Source organism: Podarcis gaigeae (assembly GCF_964106915.1).
Source record: "Podarcis gaigeae genome assembly, chromosome: 4".
NCBI classification, from domain to species: domain Eukaryota; kingdom Metazoa; phylum Chordata; class Lepidosauria; order Squamata; family Lacertidae; genus Podarcis; species Podarcis gaigeae.
This window is the reverse complement of record NC_139677.1, coordinates 38702702-38719282: the sequence shown is the minus strand read 5'-3', so window position 1 is coordinate 38719282 and position 16581 is coordinate 38702702. Positions and strand designations below refer to the sequence as shown.

Here is a 16581-nt window from a genome sequence, read left to right as displayed (position 1 = left end):
ACTTCGTGGTTTTTATACACCTGCAGGGATGTGCAGTAGAAAACTTTCCTTTTTTACTTTCCTGTTACATATTCAAAATTGTTTTTGCTATTTCTTTTTTTCATAAAAAATCCATCACCTTTTTAAAAAAGTTCAGATGCATTTTATTTGTACTGTGTATTTCTACTTGCTAAACAGAAGCTTAAATCAGCTTGTAGGGATGAAGGTTTCTTGTAGGGATGAAGGTTACTGTTGCTTTAAAGGTCCTTGGGGGCATTTGCTCCACCAATTTTTGGGCCACAAACTCCCTCCCCCTGTGCAAGTTTATTGAGACAGACTCTCCATTGACTTAGACAGGGATTAACTGATGTATGAGAAATGCAGCCCACCACCAAGGACGTGTTAGGGCAACAGGATTCTTTCGAGGGGGGCGCATTTTTCCACCACTAGCAGCCCTGGGGACTACAGAATTATTTTTTTAAAGCCTATGCAAGACTAGAGATATGGAACTTCTATGGACAAGGACTAAAATATATGGGTGATGGGTGGTGCAGCCAGTGAGGATGTAACGCCAGTGGCAGAAGATGCAGCCACATGTTCCCCCTCACACAGTTAAAATCCACACAAGGTTGTTGTCTGACTCTTTGTGACCCCATGGACCAGAGCACACCAGGCACTCCTGTCTTCCACTGCCTCCCGCAGTTTGGTCAAACTCATGTTAGTAGCTTTGAGAACACCGTCCAACCATCTCGTCCTCTGTCATCCCCTTCTCCTTGTCCTCTCAATCTTTCCCAACATCAGGGTCTTTTCCAGGGAGTCTTCTCTTATTATGAGGTGGCCAAAGTATCGGAGCCTCAGCTTCATTATCTGTCCTCCCAGGGCTGATTTTCTTCAGAATGGATAGGTTTGATCTTCTTGCAATCTGTGGGACTCTCAAGGGTTATACAGAGTTATACAGGAGGCAGCAATGAAAACCATCCCACACAAGGTACAAACACCCAAATAGCTCTATTATCAACCATTAGTCTTTTGATGAAGGCAGGAAAGAGAACTAACTAAATCAAGTTCAGAAGGTGGGGTGAACAACTCCAGTAAATCTAGCTCCTCTGTTTTTGCTCAAACAAGTGTATTTTAACACTTTCATATATATATTTTTCTGTTTCACAGGTGTTGAAAAACTAATCCGCCATCTACATCAACACAACATACCCATAGCTGTTGCCACCAGCTCATCTCGGGTGACATTTGAAATGAAAACAAGTCGACACAAAGACTTCTTTAATTTATTTCATCATATTGTGTTGGGAGATGACCCTGAAGTGAAGGCTGGCAAGCCAGAGCCTGATGTGTTTTTAGTCTGTGCAAAGAGATTTAACCCTCCTCCGCCTCCAGAAAAGGTAGGAATAATCATAGTAATAAAAGCAGCAGTGTATAATCCCAGGTCATGCTTTGAATTTCATTCTTTATATAATATAGTAAGTTCTATGTGAGATTTGATAGCAACTATAAAAAAAAACCAAGTAGGAAAGTATTGGCAAAGATTCTATTTCTTCATTGTGTATAATGGTTTGCAATGCAAATGTTTATCGATTTGCTGCTGTACACTACAAATGAACAGGAGTGTTTTAAGTGTGTCCAATATATTTATAAATCTGGGTGCTAACTGTTTGGACTCCGAGTTTTCCACCTGCAACATTTGAGCTCTTGTGTATGAGTGCAAGCAACCTCTTCTAAATGTTCAGAATAGGACATTTTGTAACACGTTTCATGATGTTTTTGTTTTGAGTGTTGAACGTGACATTATTTCTGTATGTCCTGTATCTGAAACAGAGTAAAGACATTTGCCTCCTGAGCCCAGCAGTAAAGAAGCAAAATGCAAAATTGGGTTTTCAAATGGGCAACAACTTCATTAGCTATAACTTTTTAAAGTATTTGTGATTGATTAAATGATAGATACTAAATTTCTGTTCTACAGTGTAGGTTTCAGTTGGCTGAAGGAAATGTGGTGCTCTCAACATGGTGGACTCAAAAATCTAATCAGCCCCTTACCAGCAGGGCCAGTAGTCAGGGATTTTTTTGGGGGGGTTAATACAGCAGTATCTAGAGGACACCGGGCTGGCTATCACTAATTCAAGACGTTGAACCAAGTCTCCTCACCCCTTTCTAGGCAAGTGTTGTCCCTGGTTTGGGGCTTCTTACTTATAGTTGGAACAAGGGAGCCCTATGCATGTCAACCCTGCCCCACAGTGCTTGAAACAGTATGAAGCTTAAGTCTAAAACTCATTTTACTTATTTATATAATCCCTTGAATAGATTGCATTAGACTAGGGTTTCCCCAAACTTGGATCTCCATTTGTTTTTGGACCACAAGTCCCACCATCCCTAGCTAGCAGAACCAGTGGCTAGGGATGGATGATGAGAACAGCTGGAGACCCAAGTTTAGGAAACTCTGCATTAGACCAGAGAGCTGAACTGAACTTTTGAGTGCAAGTTGGCACTAAATAAAGGCATGTTCTCCATTCCAAACCTTTTTATTTATATGCCCCTGGATGCATGGTTTGCAAGCTGTGTATAATGGGGTAACTTGTGCTGCCCTAATGCAACTCCCGTTAGTTGTATCCATTAAAACTTCCTTACAAATACATTTCCCGCTTTAAATTTTAAATCAAGTGCAAGGCTTGGTTTGTAATATGGAATGTTTTCTTCCAGTATTTTTCACTGCCTCAGTTTCACAAGAGCTTGTCACTATTGAGTACTAAGAATTAGCAGAAACTGGCAAATTGTAAACCTTGCAGGGCACTGCAAGGAAGAAGCAGTTGTCTAACCTGGTAGCAGAGCAGAAATCTGCATTTTCATATGCTCCTTCACTATTTTTACCTTATTCGTATTCAGCATAAAACTGTACAATTGGTTGTATTCATTCCCATTTTAAAGATGAGAATTGAGGCACTTGGGCTTAAATCACATGAATATCAGAGTTCTGGATACTCTACTCCAGCCCAAAGCAACCTGGGGTATGCTGTATATGAGCTGAAGAAAATGGCTTTTGAAACATTTTGTGTCCTTTTTCAACTTAAAATTTCCCACCTCAAGCGGTTTTTTTTCACCTATAGGGAATTGATATGAAAGCCCCATGTCTTTTCCCCTTGGAGAAAAAAACCCTACCAGTTTTGAGCTGTCAGTGCAAAGTTTGTCTCCCCAATTTAAGACTATTTCCCTTTTCCAATGCAACGCCTCATTCCACAACCAAATGCCCAACAGAAGAGTTATTCAAAGCTTTGTAGGTTATCTTTGTACCTGGCATTAACTTGTGTTTTAAAGCTTGCATTCATCATCATTGTTACTACTCACGCCTCATTCCCAAAGCCCAGCAGCTCGCTTACCCAGCTTGGGAAGACAACGTGAGGCCATCGAATGTTGCCAAGGGCCACCAAAAAAGGTCTCAAGGGCCATGTGTTGGACCACCCTGATCTAAACTGACTCTGGAGGCATTTGCAATTTATTTCGATTGTAAGACTTTCAGCTACAAAATTCCTCACCTCCAGCTGGCCTGCTTTTTATTTATTTGAGTGGTGGGATGAGATACTGCCTGTATTGAAAGCAATTTAACCATTGGCCTAGGTTCTGTTATATATCCACAACATGTCAGCCATTGTTATAGCGAAAATATGGTCAACATTGCCATTCTCTTAGGTACTAGTGGTGATGTAAGGAAAGAGTTACAATTTGCTTATATTCTTTGGGGTGCCCCTGTCAAGGGGGTAGAATGTGCTTGCGCTCGTCTTGATAATATATCAAGCAGCTGGTAAGGGACCTCATGAAATATGAGGCAGAATACTAAATTACATTTTGTAACCCTCTTCCCCCTCTATGTGATGTGGGTGTGAAAGCATGTGTTGTTTGGTAAAAAACATTACCGGTATATTCAGATTAGCAGGTCACTGGAGATATACTACTAATTGTTTTAGGGAGCTCATTACATGTATTATCGCATATTATCCATAGGAAGCTGTGGAGGGAGGGTGAGGAAAGCAAAAAAAAAAAAAAAGAGGGGGAAAAACTTTATTTCATGATAAACTACTCACTGAGTTGTGTTTTTCCTATTTCCAAGGCCCTTAGCACTTCTGGCATTGCCAACAGAACAATCATTGAATAGTTAGGTTTAATTTACAGGAATTCTCTCATAAAATGTTTTAAGAGGTGCTCTGGGTTGTGGCAAGCAATGAATTAATCCTCTTCTTAAAAAGATTCAGTGTATTGATCTTACCTCTATAGTTGAAGATGCTTTTTTAATTGCCCCAGTGCTTGTCATAACTGCGCATCTCCACAGGTTTAGAACAAAGGCCGACTAAAACAAGGAATTGCTCTGTAAGCGTTATTTTTATTGTTCTCTTAATTTATTATTCCAGAGGGGTCTGCAGAAAACTCAGAAAGGCCAAATGCATTTTGTTTTGTTGCCGTAGCCTTTATTTTAAGACCTTTTTTTAAAAAAACGATTTCATATTGCAAAAATTTGCTTTTAAAAGTATCCTGATATTTGGGTTTCCATGTTTCTCTCTTACTTGTCTGCAGTTTATGAGGTGCCAGGGTTATATTTATTATTATTGTTCTATATTACTGTCTCTCAGTTGGCAACAAAGCCGCATACACGGTATAGTTTATTAACACTAACAAACTATTTATTGCGTAAAGAGGGCAAAGTATCTTATCTTATATTAGTTCAGTAGACAGCAGCCATGAATATAGTGCAATTATAAGCTGATTGTAAATTTGTAATTTATAAAGTACTGTTTGACGGCCAAATGCGTCCTAGGCTTCAGTTTCATGAAACCTGGGAAATTCTCTTTACTATGTACTGTATATATGGGAAAAGGCAGAAACTTTTCATAATGGGATTTGAATAATAATAACAATAATTTGAATAGTTGTAATAATAATCACTAAAGAGCCCAGAGATTTTCCTTGTTCCCATTTGTATAATAATATCTGATCCATCAAACCCTTCACCTTAATACTATTACCTGTGAAGCAGATTCAAGCAGAAAGGCCATAATAAATGTGTTTTGGGTGGCTGGTCCCCAGTTATGGAACCTTCTCCTATTCTGGGGCCACCAAAATCCAAGATAGAGAAACCTGCTTGTTTGGCCAGGGTTAAAACAGGGAATAAATATCATGGATTTTAAAGTATATTAAACTTTATTTAGTTTTGCTGACAGTGTAGAGACGTTGGTTTTCCCACCCGAACAATTCTTTTGTGTTAGATAGTTCTAAATATATATATAAAAAAATAACAGCACAATTTTAACCATGTCTATGCAGGGCTCCCTTTACCTTTATGCAGATCTAAATCCTATTGAATTCAATGGGGTTTAATCCAAGTAACTAGGATTAGGATTGGAGCCCCTTCACTAAGCCTAAACCCTACTTTATTCTGCTTGCATTGTTATCCATTATTCAGTTTTTGTGTTTGTATATAGATGTATACATAAATATCTGGATGCAGGTTTTGGTGTCCTCGGGTGTCTTCCCGTGTAAAAGTTGGGGTGTCTAGGCGACGTTTCGACGAGGTCTCACTCGTCATCTTCATGAAGATGACGAGTGAGACCTCGTCGAAACGTCGCCTAGACACCCCAACTTTTACACGGGAAGACACCCGAGGACACCAAAACCTGCATTCCTGTACCCGTGAAAATCTACGAAAGCAAATATCTGGATCTGTATAGTTGTATATGCAAAATATTTGTACAAATCCCGAATCAAGAACTGAAGCAGGGCCACTTAGGAAAGATTTGGGGCTTATCTGAGCTGAAGTGGGATCTTGAGGCAAAGTGCTGCAGAGATTTGTATGTTTTAAAAATGCTGCGTATCGTGAGTCTGAAAAACCGAAACATTTTTTCCCAATCTTACTTTATAAGGAAAACACAAGAGTGAGGGGAGGGAATGCTTTTTAGTGACCTAGAATCTAGTTGAAGGGACCATATCTTGAACTTTCGCACCATAGAACTTTGGGGAAGGGATGTTAAAATATCAACTTGTTCTTGTCTGTTCTGTGCTTTTTTTTCTTTTTCTAGTTCAGCTGCTTATTTTGAAAATGCTAGATCATGCTTCCTCTACCTCAGCCCTCCAGATGTTTTGAGACTACAGTTCCCATCATCCCTGACCACTGGTCCAGGTAGCTAGGGATCATGGGAGTTGTAGGCCAAAAAGAGCTGGAGGGCTGAGGTTGAGGAAGCCTGTGCTAGATAATCAAGTCTCCTGCCTCTGTGTCACATGCCTCTATATCCCCTTGAGTCAAATTAGCTTTGGGCTTCTCCTCAACTGGCACCAAGAGTCACAACTAAGTCTAGTCCTTGCTCCCATTCTTCTGAAAATTTACAGATTATTTGCCTTTGCAGCTGTTGAGCAGAGGGTCAATTCCAAGCAGGGAGGCACCCCTGATCTTGGTTGGTAGGGATGGAGGAGATACAAGGAACAGGATCCAGGGTGGGGTTGGTTCCCAGGTCAACCCAGGGCAGGTTAACCCACCCCCACCCCACCCCCACTCTGTTGGAGCCATGAGACAGATTGTTGTAGCGGGGAGCTGTGCACAGCTTATTAAATTCTGTTTCGCTCTGACTTCGGTGACTTGAAGGGTTAATTTTCTGACTTTTCCTGTTGAAGTCTGTTGTTGATTTTGTGCATAATTGAACATAACTTTGTGGCCATGATTGATTTGATTGATTTTATACTTTAGCTCCTTTTGGACGAGCTATATGCCTCAACGAATATTTGCAAGACTTCTATTTGCAAATAGAAAGCTTCTACCAATTCCTAGCCCCGGCCTGTTGACTCCCTGAATTGCCTTATGCCATGCTGTGCTTTGGAGCTAACAGAAGTGCAGCTGCTACCTGCCCCAAAGCCCAGCAGAATACGAAAAACACCCCTCTAAGTATCACAGAGCATGAAAGACCTCTCTCAATCAGCAATCATGCATGCCAGGGAATGTGGGGCCTGGGTGGGTGGCAACCAAAAAACGTTGGTTATTTAAACAAGCAAAAATATGTGGATTTTGGTTATGCTGGGTCGTATTTGTGTTGCGTATTTTAGATAATTTTTTCTAAAATTCTATCGAGCTGTTCCTTTCCTATCAGAGTTGTTAAGATACACACAAGAAAGGAGAGAGATGAGAAATGGTTTAAACCACCTCTTTCTAAACAATAAATGTTTTTGAGCAAGGAAAGTGTTGTTGCTCAAAACAGTTTTTAAAAGATCTAAAGTTCCTCTTTCACCCAGTTGTTAAAAACAGAAGCAATCGCTATGACTGATCCTTCGATTCACCATGCGAGACTAGTATGTGATTTTTTGGCTTTGCGTAAAGCGATTACTGGGAAAGCACTTCAGGCTCAATGTCACTCCAAGGATGAAGAAATTCATCTGTGAAAGTTTTATATTCTAATAAAAGGATTTTGGTGTCGGTACAGAACAAAACCTTGGTGTATAAGAATGGTAGCTTTAGGAGTAGAGCAGGTGTCGGAAGAACAAGGGATACCTGTACTTCAGTATAGTTGATATACATGTTCAGTATTCAAAATACTGTATATGATGTTCTTTAATTGCTGCATGATGACCTAGGGATGGCCTGTGGGTACCTATTTCAATATATCACTTTAGCTTCAATCCTCTGTATGCTTACATAGAAGCAAGAACTTGAGTTGCTTCTGTGATGTAAGAATTGCTATCACTTGGCTTTTTCCCATACTCTGAAAGTTATATGACACAGATTCCCTGGTTCTATTGATTTCTCTTCCAAGTAGGTATGTTTAGGATTACGTTGTTAATATGCCCTGAAAGCAGGCCTCTAAAATCAGAGTGGATGCTGTATTAGAAATTCTGAAAAATATAATTCCATTTATTTTAATATGTACCTTGTGGATTGCATTGCTTTTGTGTTTGCCATCCCCCTCAGAACTTTCCTATTATAGAAATTGCTTGTTTCAAGAAGAGAAACCTGAGTTTAGCCCCCTTAAAAGACAAGACTGGATGTACTGTTTATAGAGCAATAAATGTGCTAAAATGAACTGCAATTGTGTATGTTCTAAAATTGCTTTTTGTTTTGACAGGTTAATAAATCTCAATTGAAAGTCTGAATGACTAGAGATATTAAAAGCTTGCATAGCCTGACAAAACAACAATGTTTGCTCCTCTTTTTGTGTTTCTTGATAAATACACCACACAATAACGTTTCCATTACTATTTGCAGGGCTTCCGCCTGATTTGCAGTTTTGGTACAGAACACCAGATGACATTAATTGGCAAACTCTCTTAAAAATATTGCTGTTCTTGAACACCCAGATCACACATACTCAGTACAGATGTTCAAATGCTGACCTTCTGTTGACATTATAAGGTCTTTCCAAGATCAGTTGTGTTGTGAACTGTAAAAAAAATTAACTCTACCAACCTTTCAGAATTTGACATTACCTGTTCCAAAGAATTTGTTTTTGTCACTGTGTATGCATCTGTAGGAATGGAATTGTAACACATTTTGAGTGGAACAGAAGAATAGATCAGGAGTTTTTATTATTATTAAGGGTTGCAACAGTGTTATAAGGTTTGCTTCCATTTATACTTTGCAAGAAGTTGTTTCGTTTGGATTTTTTTTTTGCTACAAACACTTCATTTCTACCAGAAATAGAGCAGCTTGAGAAGGTTAGTGAAATAAGAAATGCTATATGTAAGTGGTTTATAGGGTTGTACTGGTGATGCTTGCATGCTTAAATTGATTAGATTAATCCTAAACTTTTTTAAAAAAAAATTAAATCGTGGCAGTGACTAATTGAGAAAAAAGTACTGTTCACACAATGCTGCATGATTGCTACTGATCTAATATAGCTTTAAAGGAAATTAACAGTGCAATTCTGTACATATCTACTCACAGTTCAATAGACTTGCTCCCAGGTGAGGGTGCATAGGATTTCACCCTTAGCCCAAGGTGTTAAACCAGTATAAGTTTTTCCCATGATTTAGGCACCTCATATTAAAAAGTCTGATCTAATCACTTGCTTTAACAAGGCCAGTTTCTGTTGCTGCTATTATTTAGAGCATGAGTATACAATCGGTTTCCCCCAGGGAAATCTTTCTTTGAGATGACATTGCACTGCAGAATATCTGGGGCTGGGAAATGAAACAGATTTATATGTTGGAGACAGAAGTACAGGAAATGCAAAGTTGGTGTTCAGTAAATGTTTCTCCTGTGGTTTTATTTTTCCTTGCATAGTGGTACATTTATAAGAATGTGTAATTACAGGACAATGCTGCCTTGTGGTCACCTTGCTCTTAGTCATTTTTGTATCAATTCTGGCCATAGAAGAAATCCTAGACAACTGATGTTGTCACTGTGGTCAAAGCTCATGTATCGTTACTATGAAGAATCTTGCTGAATTACTTTGTAGGTAAACTGCACAGTGGTTGTGCACAGTGGTTGTGTCATTCTTGTGGGGAACTGTAGCTTTGGTGGTGGGAAACATCTGCTGGGTGTCCTAATATAGCAAAGAAAAATCCCCTGGACACCCCAGAAGCCAGAATTTCAGGCACCCTGTTAAATACTGTCGGGTGTTCTCTTGCAAAGCATAATTTAAACCTTATACAAACCAGTTGCTGGAAATCCCAGGAAGGGAAAGTGCTGTTAGTTCATATCCCTGCTTATGGGCTTCCCATAGACATCTGGCTGGCAACTGCAAGAAAAGGATGCTGGACTAGGTTGACCAGTCGCCTAATCCAGCTAGCTCTTGTGTTCCCTAAAAGTGAACACAATTTAAATTGAAACAGTGGGGTGTATTTACCTGTATGATTAATGCTAGCCCAAACAGTGTAAACATCCCTTCTTACGCAAAGCAAACCTCACAAAGAAGCTTCCACATGTGAATCATAGAATCATAGAGTTGGAAGGGATCTTGAGGATAATCTGGTGCAACTCCCTGCAATGCTGGAATATGCAGTTGTTCCATAGGGGATTCAAACCAGCGACCTTGGTGTTATCAGCACCAAGCTCTAACCAACTGAGCTATCCAGCTCATGCTTTGCTTTCTCCTTGAAAAAGCTTATCCATAATATTATTTGCTACAAGCTTTAACTGTTTTGTTTCATGTATCGGATTAAATGCACTGGAGCCTGGAAAAGTTTGTTTTCAGATGATAAAAATTCTGCCCTTAAATGCTGCTAGGATAACTTTTTTTTTTTAAGAACAGAAACACTAGCACATACATATTACCTGTATGTAATCACAGATTTTATCTTTTGTCATTGCCACAGCTGCCCATGGCTGAGTTCCCCACCTCTGGAACTGCAAAAGCCAAAGCCAAAGTCTGGCCTTGAGAAGCTTATAGATATATAAAGCAATATCTAAACCTTTGAGCTTTTTACATGGAATACTTCTAAAAATCGCTATGGAACAACTTGATCATTTTCATAACCAATTGTCAGTATGTTAGCTTTTTAAAGAGAATGTTTGCATTTTTCCATTATAGATATATAGACATTTTTTTGTTAGCCAAAGAATATTTCATTTGCTTTGTAAATGTTTTTGAAAACAAGGCTTTTCTGCCCTTTAAAATGGCTAGACATGGTGGTAGAATTAATATATTTCAAGCTTTTGGGGGAAATCTTCATAGCCGTCTACCTAAAGTGACTGATAATCAAGGCCTGCTTCAATATTCTCCCCTTGTGTGTTTGAAAGTCCCTATCTTTTTATTATTGGTTAAGAATTTTCATCTTAAATTCTTTTGCACTGTTCAGTTACTTGATATCAAGGGGCATGATTTAGTTTGCTGCCCATACTCATACATGGGACTTGCATATTTGCTGCTTTTGAAGACTCCCCTTAGATTCAGAACACATGGCTATTTAATTTTGGGATTGCTATATGAGAAATGTAAAGCCTCATTGATCTCAGAACTGTTTTTGTAGTTCCAGGGAATCACGTGCCTAATTTCTTTTTTCTTATACCCTTTTCCACAGCTATTCCTATAATGCTATTGGGAGTAAGGATATTTCCTTGGCAACCTCACGTTTTTGAGGGCTTAAAAAATAAGGCTAGTCATGTTAATTTTTCAGTCACAGTTTGTTTCAGCAGCTTTTGCACGAACCTGTCAACTCTGATATTTGAGTTTTAATTTGCTCTTCAGAAAATAGTGTTAGTAAAACAGCCTCTCTTGCAACTTCTAATATTTATTCTACCATTTCCTGCCCGGTTTTCTGCTTGCAATTCAAGATTGTTGAGTTAAAACTTTGTATGATAACTAGGGTTTTAAATAATGAAAGAAATCATATGCTTTGTTGCTGGACAGCTTCTCATATTCAACAACATGTCATTTCCTTAATATGTCCTTCTTGAACCCAGACCATCTTCCTTATTGTTGAATTTGCTAGCCTTTGCTCCTACTTCAGTGAATGCTAATCATCAAGCATCAAACATTCCTTATATAAGCTAATTTCCCCCCACCTATATTTGGGGAAATATCCATCTATATTTGACCACCATGGGTGGGCATCCTATATTGGAAGAATGACAATGAGAACATGTCTATGGTGATTTTGTATCTCTCTGGGTAGTTTTCGACACAATTCTAGTATCTTCTAGACATAGCTGTCAACTTTTCCTTTTTCTTGCGAGGAATATTATTCAGAATAAGGGAATTTCCCTTTAAAAAAGTGAAAAGTTGACAGCTATGCTTCTAGATTAAGATAGAAGCTGGGCCCATGCACTTCACTTCCATTCCATCCTACAGGAATATTGCTATAGGAGTCCAACTGGTCGTCTGCCACAAGATTTTGGGTGTCACAAGATTGACTTCTATCATAATCCTGTTTAGCATCTACATGAAACCAGAGATGGCATCTTCCTAGGGATTTTAACTGAGGTACCATCTCCACACTGATAAACTCTACTTCGCTTTTCCATCTAATTTACATGAAGCTGCGGATGTTGTAAACAGGTACCTGGAGTCACTAATGAACTGAATCATGTGACTTAATAAACTGATACTGAGTCAAACAAGACAGAAGTGTTCTTGGTTGGGAATATATATGACTGCTAGATTCAGCTCTGCTTATGGCAGGTGGCAAGTGTCTTTCTTTCATTTTTCCTATTTATGGATTGCTAACGTCCCCTGCTTGGGTAAGATGCTTTTGGGGGGTAGCTTTCCAACTCAAAACACAGCTGAACCTGATCTTTGGAGATGAGCAAACATTAATATCTTCTCCAGAAGGATCCATCAGGTCCTCTTTTTGACAGTGACAAGCAAGATGCCTTCAAGAAGAGTGGCATGACAACAGTTCTTCCCCATCGTTTGTTTCCAGTACCTGATACACAGATGCCTCTGAATGCTTCCATTTCACCTAAACAAATAGCATGACACCCATTGCTTTAAGAGTTAAGACCTTTTATCTCCTATTCATTTTGTCCCTTTCGGTAGCTTGCCCTTGTAAATGTTTAAGGAAACTTGTGTCCTTGATCCTGAAAGAAATGCACTTTGTGCCCTCTGTTAATGGCTCACTGACTTCAAACTGGCCGTAAAGGCAGCATAAAATAAATGCACCTATAAAAGAGAATAAGAATTTAATAATCCCCTGCAAGGAAGCAAATCTCTTTTGAGACAAGCAGCTGGGAAGGTCAATAAATAGACTTCGTAATAAGAAAACCCAAAACATCGAAGACTGAACATAATTGTCGTCTAAATGCTAGAGGAGGAAACTAATGAAAATTATGCTGCTTTTTAGCACCATGACATTAAAATGATATAAGAATGAGTGGAGAAATATGTGAAGGTCAGTCAATATATCTGCAGGAAATCCCATGACTTCCTTGCTGCAAATTTAGATCCAGGCTCCTGGTTCTTCAAGGCCACTGTCCTCGTGCACAATAAAATCGTATCTAAAAATAAATAAATAATGAAATGCCATAGCTTGGTGTAGTTATAGAAAGGCATTTTGATGCATCTGTTTCAAGGATGATAAAATAAAATTTTAGAGGGATATAACTTTCTGTATGCACACAACTTTATGTACTTCTTAAGCAATATTTTTTTCTGTGTAATAGATTCTAATTAACCCTGCAGGCTTGGTGTGTCAAGCATAAGAGCTGATATACTTAGCAGTAAGCATTTTCTGAAGAGCAAGATGTGAATGATGGAGAACAACATTTGTTTATAAATCTCATACTAATATCAGCATGTATTTGTTCTAATCTAATTTCCTGCAGGCATTAGAAGGATTCATCTATGGCAGTTTTTATATGTGCCAGTTCTGTGAATGCTTCATATTTTAAGAATGTTACACTGTCGTTGAATTAGTTCCCACAAAGCAAGCAGAATGTATGAAGCAGTTGTCACCATGCAAACATCGAAAATTTATTCACCTAAACCAGTGGTACTGCCTCTATGCCATCGCGCTCAAAGGTCTTGCAAATTCTGTAAGTGAATTCGGAACTTAAAATAATGGAAACCTAGGGGAGAGGGGAATTCTCATAAAATGTTAATTATCAGAGGAAAATGTGCTAATTATTTTAAATCAAGGCATGTTTTGTACTGTGTACAGTCTGTCTTTTTCTGAAAGTTTCCTCCACCAAAAACCGGAAAGGGCGGGGGAGAGAGAGAATAAGAGGTTGATTATGGAGGGGCTTACCCAAAATGCAGACTTCTGAACACACACACACACACACACACACACACACACGCACACTGAACAATGGGATATGTTTCTTGTGAGAGCTTGAGGTTTTCTGGGAAAGCTGTCAATGTTCTGCTCAAAATTCCAGTGAAGCAAGAGACCAAAAAGGAACAGTACCTTGGACAGCTCCAAAGCTCCATGCTAAGGTCTACAGGATATGTTTTCTCTGTGCAGACAGGACCTGGAATGTGGAAGCTTCTGTTTCCTTTGAGAAGCTTGGTTGGCTTGTTAAGGGGCCTTTGACTTATTCTGTAATCTTTCTCTTCTTAAGGCCAGGGAGACTGAAGTACTGCATCAGCTGTGTTATCTGGCAGGGAGAGCCCTGCAGACAAGACAGTTCCCCCATCCACCCATGCTAGCGGCCTGAACCTTGTCTTGATCAGAGTTTTCAGTTCCTCACTTCAGGGTCCCTGGCTTGTGACATACGTTTTCCAGTATCTTTGTAAGTGGAACAAATGCCATGATCTAGAGCCCAGGGAGATTTGTTAATTCTTCTTCAGGCCTTCCACACAGTCATCACAAACTGGCCTTCAAATCTCCCCTCGGTTTTAAAAGTAGCGCTTCATCTGCACTCATTTAAACATACCACACCATACCACTTTAAACAGTTAAGGCTTCTCCCAAAGAATCCTGGGAACTGGTAGTTTATCAAGAGATAAACTGAGAGTTGTTAGGATATCCCTATTCACAGAGTAACAATTGTCAGATTGGTTTAACAATCAAGTCCGCTTTCCAGAAGACTCTGGGAAATGTAGCTTTGTGAAGGGATAAGAGAAGCTATGACTGGTTCCAGCTGGTATATCTACCACTGAGCTATATTCTTATGCCCTTTTCAATTCATTTAGGGCATAGCCATTACCATTGGACCTCATCGTAGTTATTCATGAACTGGTCATAGATACAGCCCTGCAGATGTGAATTCCAAGGAAAGAGCAATAGCAAGGTACCTTTCAGAGAAACATATCTGCCCCATATGCTCCTGAGAAACCCCTTTGTTTCCTGAAACACAGTTTGGAAAGCTACTGGCATAATTAAATGTTGACCCAAAAAGTCATAGCAATATTGCAGGGTCTCCTCACACGCAATGTCTCAAATAAATTTGAGAGTGCTGTCTTCTAAGCAATACATGCCAACCATCTGGAAGAATTGGGATAACCTCGTTTGTAATATGACCTCGTTACTTTAGAATCACATCATTTCTATCCAACTGCCACTCAAGAAATACATCCTTTCACTTGACTACATCCCAAATAGACACAATAAAGTTATCATTTCTTCTCCCTCCCTACACCTTTGTAAAAATGCATTCTGTGAATTCCTCTGTACCAAAAAAAAAAAGCTGCTTATTTTCCCCTCAAAATGGAGTAGTGTTTATGCAACAGCGAATGTTGCCGAGTATTCTAATTAACAGCTCACTGAAGGGCATTCAAGACATGCAAATGTAAAGATTTCTATTTCTGTGCTGCTGACTTGTTTTCTTCAAATGATGCTCACCTTAACCTTGCATCTGCGCTACTGCTTAGTTTGTTTTCATGGAGTTTTCCCATTGTATAGTGGCAGTAACTCAATATAGAGATCAAAAGAACGATGTGCCTGTGTGCAGTTACCTAAATATCACCTTTATGTAAACATCTGAATATCAGAGTAATCCAGCAGTTATGAAACATTTTACCTTTCTATGATTTACACATTATGAGTTGATTATAGGAATTCCTCATTTTTGACTATGAAGTGTGCATTTTGATATTTTGGACTTGAGTTGCTGGCTGAAAGGATTGGCTGTATTCCTGGAGATAAGAGAATGCTGCAGCTCCAGTGGATGGTCAAAAGGGCAGTGTAATGGTTATAGGGGTTGCTCATGCGTAAGTTGCCGCCACTCCTGGGTAGGTTGCCTGGTTAAACCTTTTCTGTCTGGACAGCCCTTCACTTCATGGCTGTTTCAGTCGCTAGCAGAATCCGTCAGTGGGCGTTTCTTGAACCTCTTCCAGCAAAGAAGTTCTTTGACGCCAAGTCTCCGCCTACTCTCCCTGCGCGGAAGTCTTCTGCGCAGGGTGGGTGTGGGCAGCGGACGACCCGTGCTCTCCCCGCTGGTCTCCGGCGAGGAGTCCTGGAGCCTCCTCGCCGATTCCCCCATCTGCCCCCCTTTATCCCTGGTGTTACGCTAATTTCCTTCCCCAGCCGATAAGCTGCCTCTCTCCCTGCTGGGCCCTTCTCCAGCATTGCTTTGGAGCCTTGCCTCCGCCTCTAGCTCCGATGGCAGTTCCCCGACAGGCAGTGTCACAACAATGGTTCTGTGCAATCTGTGGAGCCCCAAATGCACCACAAAAATGTCCTGATTCAGCCAGGCTACATTTTATACATACATGACGGCTATGGACAATGGTATAGAAAATATCCCCTGACAGCCACATTGGCTTCAGCAATAACTTAACAGAGTACAGTGGTACCTGGGGTTAAGTACTTAATTCGTTCCGGAGGTCCGTACTTAACCTGAAATTGTTCTTAACCTGAAGCACCACTTTAGCTAATGGGCCTCCTGCTGCCGCCGTGCGATTTCTGTTCTCATCCTGAAGCAAAGTTCTTAACCTGAAGCACTATTTCTGGGTTAGCAGAGTCTGTAACCTGAAGCGTATGTAACCTGAAGTGTATGTAACCCGAGGTACCACTGTATACGAAAGAAACAAGTTGAGTCCTGTAGCCAACTCAAGGTTTCCACAGCTTACTGTTCTTCAAACTTTAAGCCTTTAAGGTGAAGCCTTCACCTTCTAAGTTGAAACTGTTCTTAACCTGAAGCACCACTTTAGCTAATGGGGTCTCGTGTTGTCACCGTGCGGCGGCGGCACAATTTATGTTCTCTTTTTTTATTATTTATTTTAAAATAATTTTTATTAACCGACC

The 16581-nt window shown here is 39.8% G+C and overlaps 1 protein-coding gene across 1 annotated transcript in view; it reads left to right on the top strand.

The window, feature by feature from the left end:
* The window catches only part of PUDP (pseudouridine 5'-phosphatase), a 63333-nt gene that overhangs the window by 32136 nt on the left and 14616 nt on the right, over nt 1-16581 (top strand). The window contains exon 3 of the mRNA XM_083734593.1: nt 1147-1376. Within this exon, the coding sequence (XP_083590719.1) occupies nt 1147-1376 (230 nt within the window). The remainder of the gene's footprint in view (nt 1-1146; nt 1377-16581) is intronic.